General features: G+C 34.8%; 2 protein-coding genes across 5 annotated transcripts; both read left to right on the top strand.

The window, feature by feature from the left end:
- The first annotated feature begins 217 nt into the window (after positions 1–217).
- Positions 218–6,825, top strand: LOC115981481 (transmembrane protein 184A). Of its 4 annotated transcripts, none has more exons than XM_031103648.1 (8): positions 218–516; positions 627–745; positions 862–1,019; positions 2,919–2,992; positions 4,665–4,814; positions 5,218–5,503; positions 5,724–5,957; positions 6,124–6,825. In XM_031103648.1, the coding sequence occupies exons 3-8, from the start codon at positions 864–866 to the stop codon at positions 6,487–6,489; spliced, it is 1,266 nt and encodes a 421-aa protein (XP_030959508.1). In that variant the 5' UTR covers positions 218–516; positions 627–745; positions 862–863; the 3' UTR covers positions 6,490–6,825. The 4 variants fall into 4 exon arrangements, with proteins under 4 accessions (XP_030959508.1, XP_030959509.1, XP_030959507.1 ...); XM_031103649.1 differs by having other exon boundaries at positions 854–1,019; XM_031103647.1 differs by lacking the exon at positions 627–745.
- A 4,196-nt stretch (positions 6,826–11,021) lies between these two features.
- Positions 11,022–12,005, top strand: LOC115981482. The gene is made up of 2 exons (XM_031103651.1): positions 11,022–11,141; positions 11,280–12,005. The coding sequence occupies exons 1-2, from the start codon at positions 11,056–11,058 to the stop codon at positions 11,719–11,721; spliced, it is 528 nt and encodes a 175-aa protein (XP_030959511.1). The 5' UTR covers positions 11,022–11,055; the 3' UTR covers positions 11,722–12,005.
- The last annotated feature ends 4,671 nt before the right edge of the window (positions 12,006–16,676 follow it).

Genomic DNA, 16,676 nt, shown 5'->3' with positions numbered 1-16,676 from the left:
TCCTTCAAACTCCAACCACCTCTTCTACATTTCGGTTCTTCCTATTTATCAATATACTATTTATTCTCAAAAAAAATCAATCTAATAAACCCGTATAATAAGTTCAGTATATTAAAATTTTTAAAATATTAAATTATTTTTTTAGTGAGAGTTGTAACTTTAAATTTCAATCAAGTTTATAGTCAAATTTTATACTTCTCAAATTATGTTATTTTTATCTCTCTCTCTCTCTTGAATTTTATATTATTTAAAGTCGGTTGTCTTTTGTTTTTTTTCTTTTTGTTGGTTGGTTTTGGGGAGGTTAGAATAGAATTATAGAAAACGGGATTACAGATGAGAAGATCTACAGTGTTAAGTGAATTAGAAATAGCCGCCATTATTGTCTGCCACTGCCACTGAAACCCCGGACCTTTCTTCTCTTCTCTGCTCTGCTCTGCTCTTTCCTCTTTCCTCTTTTACATATTACATTTTCAGACTCAGATCCGCCCTCCCTTCCTTGTTCCGATCTCCAATCAGGTAATTAAATCACACTTCTAGTATTCATTACTAGTTTTCAATCACACTTAATCTTATTGCTTCATTGCCAAACACTTAGGCCCCCTTTTTGTTTTTTTCTTTGTCCGCAGCCAATTATTATATATATAACATGAATTAGGGTTTCTACAATTTTGCGCTGTAATTCAAATCCAACAATTCCTATTTCCTACCAATAACATTAACCCTATACTATAATACTCTACCTCAGGTTTGATTTGCTACTTTTCTATATTTAGTTTAAAAAAAATAAAAAAAATAAAAACCCACTGTTTTATTTTATTTATTTAAAAAACTAATTTTTGTTATTGATTTGTGGGTGGTCAGGAATGGGGGAAGCAGTGCCAATCTATCTTAGCATAGTTGCATTTATATGCACAGTGGGAGCCATTGTTCTTGCTGTTAGGCACATCTACAGGCACCTTATGAATTACACCGAACCTACTTATCAGCGCTTTATTGTCCGCATCATCTTCATGGTTCCGGTGAGTGCTGCTTCTGCCTTCACTTCACATGCTTTCCTGTCATAGTAGTATTTAATGTGTAATGAATTCATATGCTGCTAACCTAGCCTTGGGATTATGTTTTTGTGAATAATGTGCCTACCACTGAATCTAATGATTTCAAATGGGCAAATCTATCAATACCACGCCTTCTTCTTGCTACTCATTTTCTTACAAGTTTAACTAGTGTCTGTGTCTTTTAACATCTAAAGCCTTCTTCTTTTTTATTAAAAAAAAAAAACAAGTACACTGGAAGTGTACTACAGTGGCACAAATCAAGAACCTAGATTACAAGGATCAATAAGATCAGGGAGATAAAAACAAGAATAAGAAGGCAAAACTAAACTCCACTCAAGGAGAGTACGGAAAAAGAAAAACTTAATGTCAAGAATAGACCATTCACAATCCTCAAAACATCTAGCATTCTACTCCCACCATAAGCACCAAAACAAACAATGCAGCACAAACCTCCATAAACCTATATTTCGATGTCTACCAGACTTCCCCTGTCAAGAAGCTAACAACTCACTAACTTTTTACGGCATAACACAATGTATACCAAACAAACAAAATACCATAGATCACAACTCATATGCTATAGGACAATGAAGAAGAAGATGATCCACCGATTCCCCACACCTTTTACACATAAAGCACCACCTTTTTTTTTTTTTTTAATAAATACACATAAAGCACCACTCTAACACTGCAACATGCCTCTTTCAAAGATTATCCTTAATTAAGATCTTACCTAAGGCAGCAGTCCAAGAAAAGAATGCTACTCTAGGAAGAACCTTTGATTGCCACACCATTTTCCAAGGAAAATCAATGACAGAAGAAGGAGATAAAGAGTGATAGAAGCCTCGAACCTCAAAACCTCTCCTCATTGCTAGCTTCCAGCAAAGTTTGTCATCACCAACACCCCACACATTTGTGGAATAAAGCACAACCCAAAACAGATCCAATGATTCTGACTCCCAATCTTGTGGTGGACGACAGAACCGAATGTCCCATTGAAGCCTCCCATCAGAGAAATGCATCACCTCCGACACAAAAGACTCCCATGTCCAACTAATACTATACAATTCTTGAAATGCTTTCTTAAGAGAACAATCCCTACACTATACATCCACCCAAAACTTTATCCTAGTACCATCACCCACATCAAATTGAAGAAATTTAGAAAAGTCCAGCCAACCACGTCTAATGGATTTCCACACACTAACCTCAATGACCTTCCTCCAAAGGGCATCTCTCTCTATTCCATATCTCCACAACCATTTTCCTAACAAAGCAAAATTAAATCTTCTCAGCTGTCAAATCCCTAAACCACCATTCTGCACTGGCATACAAACCTTAGAGCATTCCACCAGAGGAACCTTAGGAACATCAATACCACTCCAAAGAAAGTCTCTCTGTATATTCTCCATACGATTAGCGACCTTTACTAGAATAGGAAGGAGAGAAAGGAAATAAGTAGGTAAAGTGGATAGAGTACTCTTAATAAGAGTTACTTCCCCCCCTCCCCCCAGATAAATACAACCTCTTCCACCTAGCTAAACACCGCCCCATCTTCTCGAAAACGGGGTTCCAATAAAAGACATCTAGGGTTCAACACTTAAAATGTATCAAAAAAAATCTGAAATGGGTCACAACTTTATTTCAATTTGAAGGAATATGGTCAAATGTGGCCATTCAAATCTATGCTATGCGGCATGCATACAAAAGTGTTGGTTATGATTTGATGATTTTGAACTTTATATCTTCTTTCAATAGTTAACCTCCATTGGTCTTGACATCTGCAAAAGGCTGCACTTTAAACATGCTAACTTGCATTGCAGTATTTTCAGCAATGTGTTGATTTTTTGTTTTTTTTAACAGGTTTATGCACTAATGTCTTTCTTGTCCCTGGTTTTACCAGCTGCCTCAATCTATTTCAATTCATTTCGGGAAGTGTAAGTTCTTCTGTGTTTGTATATAATGTTGATCTCTGCAATTTTTACATGAAAAAAAAAAATATTTTATTGTTCACTTTGATTTCTGTCTTATCTTATATTTATGCTTTTCGTCTCCCCTTGTTTTGCTTGACTCTAGAGAGCAAATGGTATTGGGTTACAAATGTCAATAGAATTTCACCCAAATTAACTCATGCATTAGATTGCTCTAGAAAGCAACCATTTTTGTGGCAAGAAGTTCACCACAAGTCATCTATGAATGAATGGTGTTGGAATGGTGGAAGAGGTGCTTATGATGATAGGGATTGTGATGATGGTGGCAGTGATATTATTAATGGCAAAGGCTGTGGTTGTTTTGCAAAAGCAGCAGTGCCATTGCCATCGATGGCAATACAATCAATTGAGCATTATTAAAATGACACATTTTTTGGACAAATATTAATTAGCATTATTTTACTTATCAAAATGACACCTTTTTTTTCTATTTTAGTTGGAATGTGAGCCCTTGGATTCCTCCTATAATAATGCCCTTTACATGCCATTTGGTTCAGGAAATAGAATATGCCCCTAGCATCCAAATTCTCAAAAACGTGATGCCTGAATATCTGAATTCCCTGAAATTTAATTTCAATGTTTGGATTGATTATAAATTTGATATGATTCAAGTCTGAGATTCATGAGTATATGAAATCCCTATATTTCAAAACAACTTTTTAGAAAGGAGAGATAGTAGAAGGATTGGCCAAGTGAGAAGAGGGTTACATTTTTATTGGTTAGAGGATATTGAATGTGGGCATTCTTTTCATTTCTTTAATAAAAGAGAAGTTTACCAAGCATTGAGAATGTAGATACCCAACTATCTTCATGGTTCTCTGTGTATCACTAAACTGAGGTTTAGGGAGAATCTAGATGTTTGAATTCATTTTCGCTATTTGCGCCAAAACATAGTTGAGTAAATAGCTAGTATTCTACCATTGTCCCTCTGATCCTTTTGTAACACTGTTTTTCAATAGAAATCTTTACTCATAAAATTGAAATAAAAAAATTAAAAAAAAAAAAACAAAGGCTATTTGCAACAAAACAAAGGAATTCCTAGGAACTCTTCTCCCAATGACTTTGAAATATGCTTTGAAACAATTGCTGCCACATTAGGATTTTGCAGATCCTTATCTTATTGAACTTAACATTATAACTTTCAACTTAGAAAACTTAAGTCCCTTCCCACCCACGTAACTTGTCCTTCTAAGCAACAAGAGTTGAATCCAGTCTTCTGATTGTTTTCCCATGGCTATCTTTGTGAGAAGATTTTACAGCTTTATGATTTTTTGAATGTAACTTGAAGTGAGGATGTATTATGATCATCCATGTTACGTGTTTTGTACTTGAATGAAGTGTTTAACTTATTAAAAATCTGTTGCAGAAGCTTGTTATTTGATAATTTTTCTTTTTCACTGTCTTGCTTTCTCCACAACAGTGAATAAAAATTGCTTTATTATTATTTAAAAAACAAAAAAAGGAATATGTCTATAGCTGCCTGGGTTTTTATGAGCTGTTTTTTGGGGAAAAAAAAATTAGGGGATTATAAGAAGCTGTGTTTATTGACTTATTCACAAATATCATTTTATGGTTAATTATTATAATAATCATTATATCTATGTTTTTACTGTTTCAGTTATGAAGCATGGGTCATCTATAATTTCCTGTCATTGTGCCTGGGATGGGTTGGTGGACCAGGAGCTGTTGTACTAAGTTTAAGTGGTCGGGTTCTGAAGCCATCATGGTGTCTGATGACATGTTGCTTTCCTCCCATACCTCTGGATGGGTGAGTTTCTAATAACAAAAGTCTATGATTTTACTCATACTTATGCACGTCTGTGTAAGAAGAGTACCCCCCCCCCCCCTTCCCACCCCCTTCTCTCTCCTCTTGCCAAACTCACAAATTTGTTATACTTGGGGATTGCTTCTGTCCACTATCTAAGTCCTTGAAGGTTTTTTTTTTTTTAATATATAACTGTAGCAGCACTCTTGATATGTATGAATTAGTTGGCATACTGATTTACATGTATGGATTAGTTTCTCTGCACCTTTTAAAAGCCTGTCTATAAGTCAAAACTTGCTGGGATATTATAATCAATTATTTTAGTCTTTCAATAACAATGATTTATCTGAATACTGCATCCTTAGATTTGTTTGATTAGCTCTCATTTCTGAAATTGTTTATGCAGGCGTTTCATACGTAGGTGCAAGCAGGGGTGTTTGCAGTTTGTCATTTTGAAGCCTATTTTAGTTGCTGTTACACTCATACTTTACGCAAAAGGAAAATATGAAGATGGAAATTTCAGTCCAAATCAATCATATTTGTATCTCACAATTATCTATACAATCTCATATACAATGGCTCTTTATGCTTTGGCATTGTTTTATCTGGCATGCAAAGATCTGCTTCAGCCATTTAATCCAGTCCCAAAGTTTATTTTAATCAAATCCGTTGTTTTCCTGACTTATTGGCAGGTACAGCATTGATACTTGTTCTCTCTCTCTCTCTCTCTCTCTCTCTCTCTCTCTCTCTCTCTCTCTCTCTCTCACACACACACACACACACACACACACACGCGCCTAGTTTATTACTGAATGGGAGTTGCTGAATGCATTTTATTTTTTATAAAATTTTCTGTAAGTTGAAATTGTAGCCTCTTCCACCGTCTTTCTGATTTTCTTGTTTGTATTTTAGGGTGTTTTGGTTTTCCTTGCTGCAAAGTCTGGATTCATTAAGGATGCAGAGGAAGCTGCTGAATTTCAAAATTTCATCATATGTGTTGAGATGCTTATTGCTGCTGTGGGCCATCTCTATGCATTTCCATACAAAGAGTATGCTGGTGCAAATATTGGTGTCTCCCGTGGTTTGACAGGAAGCCTTGCACACGCTTTAAAGTTAAATGACTTTTACCATGACACGGTCCACCAGGTAAACTGTACAATTCCATCTCTCTCTCTCTCTCTCTCATGCTTTGAATGCATTCGACATGCTTTCCCTTAAGGTTTGCTTACACACAGGCCTTAATAAGGCTTCTGAATTCTCTTTATGGGCTTTGCTTTACTCTTGCTGATGATCACTCATTACCTTTTTGCAGTTTGCACCAACATACCATGATTATGTTCTTTACAATCACAATGAGGGTGATGAGGGAACACGGAAGTATCGGTCACGCACCTTTGTGCCAACTGGTCCTGAGATGGAATCTGTAAGAAGAAACAAACATATGTTTGGAAACAAGTTGGATGACATACAGCTTTCCAGTCTCTCATCTTCTAGTACCAGTACACCCAAAAATCCTGACACTGTAACTGATTCTACACAATCTGATGTGATGAAATCTTCTCTGCTTGTGGATACCTCAAATTCTTTTTCTGAGCCGTATGATATGTCACTTATTGAGTTGGATGTGTCCAATTATCCTTCCAAAGTTCCTGCAGCAAATGAAACTGGGACCAGGTGACAAGAGTGTTAAGAAACTGTGAAGGACAGGTAAGAAGACCATGCTTTTAAAGGAAAGAAAGGGGTTAAGAAGAATTGCAAATGTTGTTTCTGAATTGGGAAAGGCTGATTGGCCTATTGTGTGCTGATATTGGTGTCAAGTACTTTTAGAGTTTTGAAGCTTGCAGTTCTCCCTCTCTCTGTTGGTTTGAAGCACTATACCCACCGATATTAGGCTTCCCACTTAAATGGAATATAGCCTTTTCAGTGTGTAGATTGTAGATACAAAACTCGCAACATTACATTTTTTAACATGAAATTAAAAATTCAAAGTTACTGTTTCCCATTGGATGTCATACACTGCCTCTGTCATTGCATTCATTTTTTTTAGTGTTTTCATTATTGGCTTACAACTGTTGGTATTTTCAATTATAATTTGCATTGTTGTAGTATGCAAGGATTGTGCTATCTCTCTCTCTCTCTCTCTCGGGTGGGCTCTCCCACCTTTTCTGGGGCAACCAAGGAGATATTGTACCTGGGAAAGGAGTAGCTTTTAGAAAACAACCGCGTGTATTGTGCAGTCTGTTTGCTGATAGCTTGGCTCACAACAGATGTACAAAGTTGGAAAACTCTGCTTATATACAACAGCAATTATTTACACGTGCATCATCCCCAACAATGTCCCTAGAAGTAAGATCTTCTGTTCATAGACAGGCTTATATTCAATATGAATTGTTTGAGTTGAGCGTTCAATGATGTTCAAAGCTTAAAATTGTAGTATTTGCATGGGTATTGGAAGCGATCACATTCTGTTTTCCATATTTTTATCTGATTATCTTATATTCTTACTCTAGAATTTTGTTGAAATGATGGTGTTATGAAGAGAATTCTCAAATGGTCTGCTCCAGCGGTGCCTCCCAACATCTTAGAGTTAGATCAGAATTTCCTTTTTTCGAAGTTACGTAGCTGGAGCAGAAATAAACTAAAGTGTGTAGTCTGGCTCCAGATTGTGCCTTCATGATCCTTAGTGTAGAAGTAAATCGTGGGTAGCCTTAGGATGACATGTGGCTCTCTCTCTCTCTCTCTCTCTCTCGGTGTTTATTTAAATTTTCTGATGTTGACAACAATACAAAATATAAATCAAACAAAAGTCAAGACTTTTCAATTCAGAAGAAAGAAGGGCATGAACCGCGTAGAAATGGTTAACTTGCGAGGTTGAACATCTATGCACAATTAGTCGGTGGTTACACCTGCACATAATCCTTTCTTTTATTGCAATTATCAAAAAAGAAAAATCCTTTCTCTTATTGGTAATAGAACTCAGTATATCTGACTCTTTGTAGGAAGTTTCCCCACGTTACGCCAATTACGTCATGCATTCCTCTTGCCCCTAAACAAAGAAAAGCACTCCCATATACCTACTTTGAACTCTACTTTCTCTCTCTTTTTTCTCGCTAAGTCACTTTGAACTCTATTGCTACAATAATCTAATAATAATGTAATCAATCATAATCAAGTAACGTGTTGAGACTTGAGACTCTGATAGAGAGGACCTATAATTTGCCATGAACAAGGTTGGTGGGACCATCCTTTTTGTGGGCCTAAACCCAGTAGATGACGCCATAGTTTCTAGCCTACCATCGGCCATATATCAAGACATACCAAAAGACAAACAGATTGGGGAATAGGGAAACACGAAAGCCACGAGATTGTCTGTTCTACAGTTCTAGAAGCACCAATTGAGTTGTATGCTCGTCCTTAATATTGAAGAGTGATATTAGAATATTACCAATCTTATTACATAAATCTTACAAATTAATGGTCATCATTCACACAAAAAAAATAAAGTAATATTGTTACATATATGTTTAGTAAACTGTAATAGACACTGTAATGTAATAGCTATTCATATGATTTAGCTATTCTTTAGTTTGGTTATGTTTTTATTACAGTTATGGAAAATAGTTATTTCTTATGAGGTGTAATAATTTCTAAAATTAATATATTTTCAAATAAAAAATTTCTCTATATACACATAACAATTATATAAATAAAATAATCATAAAAAATAATTCATCTCTCTCAAATTTAAAAAATATTATTTTTAAAGAAACATAATTATATGAATAAGATATTCCCTAGAATAAATCTTAAGTTTTATTCTAATGTTATAACTTACAACCAAACTTATGAATATGTTTAGTTGTTGTATTACAACACATTTTACTCCTAGTAATAAAGATTAACATTCATGTTGTAATTGTTTCTCAAAAAAAAACATTCATGTTGTAATTCTCATTTAGTATACCAAGTTTGCTCTAAATTTGTATTATTGTAATGTTGGCAAGTTTTGACATTAATCAATTTTAACACTGTGATCGTGCAATTTTTTTTTTTTTTTTTTTTTTTTTGGGAGAAAGAGATCGTGCTAATTAAGTGTCAACGCAAGACACATCTCACAATTTATAGGGTGTACCGTGTATGAAATACAAATACCAATTTCAACATAACACACAAATTAAAAACACTCCTAGTACCAACACTAAAATAGAGAAGTGCTATTACAATACAACATGTCTTCAAGCCAACCTTAGGCAATTAGGAAATCCTCTTACAAAATCTTGATAAGCACCATTGCCACAACCTAATTCTACTAACAACAAGCAACTTGGCTAAATCAAAGCTTGTAGATATCTCTACCAATTGAGCCACAAAACAACTGTGAGGGATTTTCACAATTCGCTCCAATACCAATGGACTTAGTCTGCGATCGAATGCTATAAAAGATTTGTGCCCCCTCATCCTTCACCAATTGGTCATTGGATGGATCGGTAAGGCACACGGTCCGAAAAGAGATATAGAGTTCGGTTATAAGTTTGAGTCGTTGGAGCCGCATTGTAAGGGAGGGATTGTGAGGGATTTTCACAATTCACTCCAATACCAATGGGCTTAGTCTGCGATCGAATACTATAAAAGATTTGTACCCCCTCATCCTTCACTAATTTTTCGTTGGATGGATTGGTAAGGCACACGATCCGACAACAACAATACAATAACAACCTCATGGTGAACTCAATCTCTTCACTCTAAATTGCTCAATTGAGCCACATGAAAATAACATAACATTAGCAAAAAAGACCCATGATAGTATTAGTGCAAACCTAAACAATCTCTCTTTCTCACGAGCTCTCATCACTTTCTCCTTAGCGTTTGCACAGATAGCATGAACCTTTCTCTCCCTCTCATTGGCTTTCGCTTCCATTTCTTTAACTTTTTCTGCAATTTGCCAAGCTATCATTACCCTATCATTTGCAAGTCACAACTCATACTAAAGCCCAAAGATCTTTTGAAGGACTAGAGGAGCAACTTCACTCCCACACCTACAAGTTGGGTTATCGACCCAATCAAAGAAGGTCCATTTTGGACCAACCTGAGCATAATTTTCCGAAGACTTAAATTCACTATGTCATAATGACACAAAATCAATTAAGTTAATTTTCAAAATTTTAGTTTACCTTATATTGGCTACAGCCCAAAAGTCTCTTCCCAAAATTATCAATCATCAAACTTGTTCTCAAAATACAAGTGTAATGAGTTCACATATGCCCACTTGAACCCGAATAATTGCCACTTGATGAAGATATTACATAAATTGATCAACAAAAACTTCAATAATTATTCCTTGAGGATTTCAATAGGTTATCAACAAATGCACGAATTTTAGACCTTACTATCTTATCCATTTTGCTAAAAGTTCAAAACCTTGCACAAGAACATACTTGGTTTTGCTTTACCTATTGGATGTGCAACCCTAGCATGGATTTAGTACAAAGTTGAAAATATTTATAAAATCAAGCCTGAAACCATTAATTCAGCTCATTAGGGTGACAAATTGGAAGGAGGACGTTCACACGAAAAAGTTTTGAGGAGTCTGTTTGATTTGTGTTATGTTCTATTTTCATATAAAAATATGTTTTGTTAACATCAAAAACAACGTTAGGTTATGAAGCTAACCTTAAATGGACAAAGTTCCAACTTTTAAATCACGAGTAGGTAAAGTATTGGGTCAAACCACGAATAAGTTAATTGTAATTTTCCCTAACATTAAATAATATAAATTTTAAGAAAGTTATGTAACAACATAAAAAGAAGTCAATAAATAGTCAAACTATTATTTTTATTATATATGTAATTGAAATAAAACCCTTTGATATCCATTTGTCTATACTTCCTAAAATAACCTATTTCATGATTAAAAATGTTTTAAAAATAAGGTAAATTAAGAAAACAAAGATAAATTGAGAAGTTGCCTCAAAGTCTATTCTCATTCACTTCCACATGCAGGCTTGAATAAAAAAGTCAAAACTATATCAATTTATGTTTTTTATTCAAAAAAATAAATAAATAATTGAAAATTGAGTAAATGACGTAGAGTTTAGGTTTATGGGACTTTTTAGTTATAAATTTTGACGCAAACCCAAAAATTAGAGGGATGAAAAAAGTATTATAGTGGAAAAAAGAATTCAGTAAAAATTACAAAGGTGGGCGCTTTAGGTTAGCTTCTGCGGCGGCGCAGTGGTCGCTTGTTATGCAAAGCAAAGCAATACAAATAGTGAATAGACAACAAACAATAATAAGTACTCGTAGTAAGATAAGAAGCAAAGCAAAAGACAGGTGCGGAGAATTTCAACAGTTCATACATGTATATTTATAATAGTTCAGACTTCAGACCCCACAGCCCAAAACTTTATATTTATTTTGCACGAAGCCCTTCTCGTTTTTTGTATTTATTACTATTGGTGTTGATTGCAGAACTCACAGGCAGGAGAAGCATTTAAGTAGCACTTTTGACTCTCCCTCTCTCTCTCTCTCTCTCTCTCTGCCTCTTTCTTTGACGAACTTTGTTCAGGAGGCATACATCATGAATCAGAATCAAAACTATGTTTTGGGTCTAAACCCAAAACCGAGGAGCGAGTCATTTGGGTACTACTCAGAGCAGAACTACACAATGATGGAGAAGAGGCAACTTTTCCTTAGAAGCTATCAGTTCTGCAGAAAAAGGAGCTTATCTGAGAGACTCAAGGGGTCCTTCATCCGTGTCAAGAGGGTCATATGTTTTAGGCTTCGATCCGCTCGTAGATTCAGGAAGTTGGTCTGTTCCGGGCTTAGATACGGTTTCTATTACCGCAGAAGAAAATTCCTAAGACTCGTCAACAGCAAAAAAAACTACTCCTCCTCCAACTGCTTCTGGTAGTTATTAGTTTTCTTTCTTTTCTTTTTTCTTTTTTAACTCTTTTCAGTTTCTCTCATCTCTTTCTCAATCTGGTGATGATTTGAGGTTGATAATTACTATGTTTTACATTTTAGAATGTCTTATCAGGTTTACCCTTCTGAATTCTATGGTATTAAGAAATTGTTCTAAATCTATTTCATGTTTCAGTTTTTATTAGTGATTTTAGTCACAAACTCTAGTTTGTGTTTCTGGAAAAGGGTTCCTCTAGAAGTGTTGGAAATTACTTGTTTCTTTACTTTTCATCGAGTACTGGGATTTATTTTTAGTCACAGTTTTAACATGTATAATTAGCAATTAATTCAGCAAAAAAAATACTAATTATTAACATGTATGTAATTCCAGTGGGAATCCCAAGATTTTAACCAAATACTTCCCACTAATTTCGGTTGAGGTTTTAATTTTGGATTTATGGTTTTACAAAACCAGCACTTTGCACAGAATTTGAGGGGGTTTTATTCGGTTTTTAGCGATTGGAAAGCAGTTGTGGGGACTCTGGTTAAGGCCTTGTGGGGACTTCAATTGTTCATGCAATTGTTGGTTCATGTTTGAACTCTATACTTCCTCCTCTAGGAGGGGGAGGCCCCAAAAAAAGTCAAGCATTTCAAAGATCCAAGTTTGAACGAAAGAGAGACAAATTAGAAAGTCATTGGGGAAGTCGGGACTTTTATTTATTTTTTAAACTTTGTGCACTTTAACACATGTATTTGCTGTTGAATTTGGATACACATACACGTACACACGGATATATTTGACCATGCTACCTGTTTCAGTGTTTCTTTCTAGATTTGGTGGCTATTCGCTTGCTCTTTTCTTGTACCTTTGTCAATGCCGTCTTTAGCCAGTTTGCCCCACATTTTTTGTGGTTTCATGCACTTCTTATTCACGGGCATTTTGGGTTTGGTAGTTGCTGTTGCTAGCCCTCTACCTTTTTTTCTTTTTCTTTTTCTTTTTTTTTTATTTGATAAAATAGCCTTCTAAGCTCTGTCTCTTGCTTTATTCTGTGAAAATTAAAATGCATGAGATGAGAACCACTTTAAGACCTTATCCAATCCTCGCCCATCTTTCAAATTTTCAAGCCGACTGCGTGACTCTATATATTATGAGTGCCACACATATCGGGTGCTCTTTAATGATAGGGTATATACCTCAAAAAGATTGCCCAATTTTTAATGTTAGGTTGTATGTTCTCCGAATCTTGTATGTAAATGTAAGTAATTGTAAAGTCAATAATTAATGATAAGGTCTATAAGGTTCTCATACCACATAAAGTGGAGAAATAAAATGGTTTAAGAATTCACTATTTAGTGTTTCTACAATTATCCTAGTTAAAACCATTTTTTAATGCCCTATAATTTTATACCACAACCATCAAATAAAGTTTGTTTGTTCTTTTTTTCCCCCCTTGTCTCCATTGACTTGTCTTACCTTTGAGTCATTTCATTTCATTCATTCATGTTAACGCGGCATGAACTCATTGGAAATCTAACGTCAGACACAGGTTGTATTGAGTGTAGCTGAGTCATCTTGATTAATAAGTTCTTTGATTTCATTACCGATATGACTTAACTAAGGAAGCATCCTCCATATCAGATGCCGACAGATCCTTTGGATAAAACTTCAAAATGCAAATGAATAATATTTCTCTTCTATTGATAACTCATCATCTTAGTTGACCTTCCTTATGTGATAAGTAAGTTAAAACATGCGCAAGAAAAGGAAGTTGATCCATGTAAGCAACTAAGCATGCATGATGCTATTTAAATTGTACTGTAGTTAATTTATACAACCATATAGGCATTGGAGGAGACAAAACAAATCTCCTCAGATTTTGAAACCCACTGTTCCAGAAAATTTGACTTTACCATTTAAGTATTACAAAATGGTGCTGTCAACTTTTAAATATTGAAACTAAAATTAACAAATTTCTTTATTATTATATTGTTGATGTAACTCCAATCCCATTTATTACCATGTCAAATTTATAGTTTTTGTTATGGTAAAATTGGTGATAGTTTTGGAATATTTCAACAAATATTACTAGGAACTTACTGTTAGTAGAGGAGATTGGAAAATGTGTGATTTTCCTTAACAATCGAGAAAGATAAGAAAAGGAAGCGACCATGAGCTCTTCAAGCCAAGGAAGTATATTTACAAGAACATTAATGATTTCCTAGGTGTTAAAAGTCAACCACGTTTGAGCAGTGACCTGCTGTAACGGTAACACACTTGCTAAGCAAATTGGAACGTGGGGGATATTATTTGTTTAAGTAGATCCAGATGGCCATGCAAAGGGATCCTTAGGATATTAACTCAAAAACTTATGAGTCAATACTCAAACAATTAATACACATATCCAAATTCATTGGCATGTCGATTCTGTTTTCATATAAACTCAAATTCCTATTTTTTTTAAAAAAAAAAATTAAGCATTAACTTAAACCAAAATTCAACTGAAGTTATAAAAGGGAGAGAGAAAACTTTGTAATGGGAAATTAAATAAATAAATAAATAAAAACACGTTGAATCTTAATTAAAGTTCTATAAGAAAGAGCAAACATAGAGAGAGAGAGAACTCACAGTTTTTGTGTGGGAAAAATATGGATTAGATGGGAGAAATGATATCAAATTTATACATAATAAAATGGGAAAAGAACTCACAGTTTTTGTGTGGAAAAAATATGGATTAGATGAGAGAAATGATGTCAAATTTATACATAATAAAATGGGAAGAAGAATAGTCAAAATATAAGAAGGAGAAAAAGGAAGTGTAATGGTAAAGCATAGAGTAGTGAAGGAGATAGATAAAAATGGAGGGGAAATGTTGAAGGAAGTGTAACGTATGGACTAATAGAGAGAAGAAGAGTTTTTTTTTTTGGTTGAGATGAGCTAGACTATGGATGATGTGGCTCAACAAAAGTACAGTAATAATAAATGATAGGCCAAGAATGTATTGACCCATTGTGATAGATTAACCAATTAATTAGCCAAGTTGATTAATTAATCAGATTAACATACAATATGCGTGGCAGCACAAACAAATCACCAATTAAACTAAATATGCAGCAGAAATTGAATTGACACGGTGATTTGTTTTCGAATAGGGAAAACCTACATGGCAAAAACCCCACTGGGTGATTTTAAGGTTACCACTCCCAATAATCCACTATTATCAAAACAAGCGGTTACAAATAAAGGAATCCAAGTACCTTATACCAACCTACAGTTGAATCCTTACCCCAATACTCAATTGGATTTGTTCTGTAGTGACAATCTCTCTTTTCAATGCACAGCTTTCAATACGTGACTAACCAATAGATGCGTGGATCCCAGTACGCGACTTAATCACCAACTTGAGAAGGATGTTGGCTACAAAGTTCTTCAGTTCATCACACGATGAAGATCAAGAAGCTCTTTGGTCACAAAATCCTACGGTGTACAAACACAGCAGCTTTTTCGAGAGAAAGATGAACTAGGGCATATGTCTCCGGTTCACAATATGCCTGTAAAAAACTTTTTCATTGAGTTGCATCAACTGTGACAGCCCTTAAAAAAATCATATGTTTAGGGTTGTGAGAAAAGAAAGCCTAAACACATACTCACGGATTAGATGAAAATTAGCTCTTGAAAAACTGAGTTTCATAAATCTCGATAGATAGCTATCTATCGAGCTAGTTGTCAAGCCACGGGCTTCAACAGTTTTTTAACCAATAGATGCGTGGATCCCAGTACGCGACTTAATCACCAACTTGAGAAGGATGTTGGCAACAAAGTTCTTCAGTTCATTACACGATGAAGATCAAGAAGCTCCTTGGTCACAAAACCCTACGATGTACAAACACAGCAGCTTTTTCAAGAGAAAGATGAACTAGGGCATATGTCTCCGGTTCACAATATGCCTGTGAAAAACTTTTTCATTGAGTTGCATCAACTGTGACAGCTCTTAAAACAATCCTTATATATGTTTAGGTTGTGAGAAAAGAAAACCTAAACACCTACTCATGGATTGGATGAAAATTAGCTCTTGAAAAACTGAGTTTCATAAACCTCGATAGATAGCTATCTATCGAGCTAGCTGTCAAACCACGGGCTTCAACAATTTTTAAACCTCGATAGATCCTAGTTGTCGAGTTTTAAAATCCAACACTTTCTCACTTGATTCTTGGACAGACTTGCATGGTTTTAACACTTGAATTTAAAACTTTGTTCCTTGAAGTATTAAACACATCTTACATCTACCTAATTACAAGTAAAGTGCATTTTGTCAAAGGATTAGCCAATTACATAAAATAGTAACATATGTTCCTAACAATCTCCCCCTTTGGCAATCTGTGATAAAACCACAACAAACAAATGAGATATGAGAGAAATCATAAATCACTCAACTCATACTCACTTGTTGAATACAATCAAATCTATCCTAACACAAACTCTTGAAAAATTTTGCAAGAAAAGAGTTTATGACAAGTAGACTTTGACAACTTGTATTTCTGAAACACTTTAAACAAAACTCATCATGGCATCTTAATGTGAAACAAAAATAATAGATTGCATACAATAAATAAGAAACATGTGTATAAAGAGAGAAAAGAAACAACACATGGAGAGATAGGTGAAATAACTTACATCAATATATATATATATATATATATATAAACCAAATATAAGTACAATGTATGTCAAATGGTCACAAGACCAATGTACAAGAGATAATGTATCTAAAATAGAAAAAAAAGAAAAGATACAAAAATCCTCACTACATCCCTCATGCACACTCCCCTTATCTCCTATACTAACCCTCCTCCTATGAGTATGACTACTCTCATCTCAAAACTACTCCTTCTTTTTGTCACGAGTGACAAATGGCAAGTATATCAAGTAGACATCTCATCATCACTAGGCAAGTCATCATCATCATC

This window comes from Quercus lobata, chromosome 3 (assembly GCF_001633185.2).
Source record: "Quercus lobata isolate SW786 chromosome 3, ValleyOak3.0 Primary Assembly, whole genome shotgun sequence".
NCBI lineage: Eukaryota > Viridiplantae > Streptophyta > Magnoliopsida > Fagales > Fagaceae > Quercus > Quercus lobata.
Note: the sequence above shows the minus strand (reverse complement) of the source record. Positions and strands in the feature narration are given on the sequence as shown.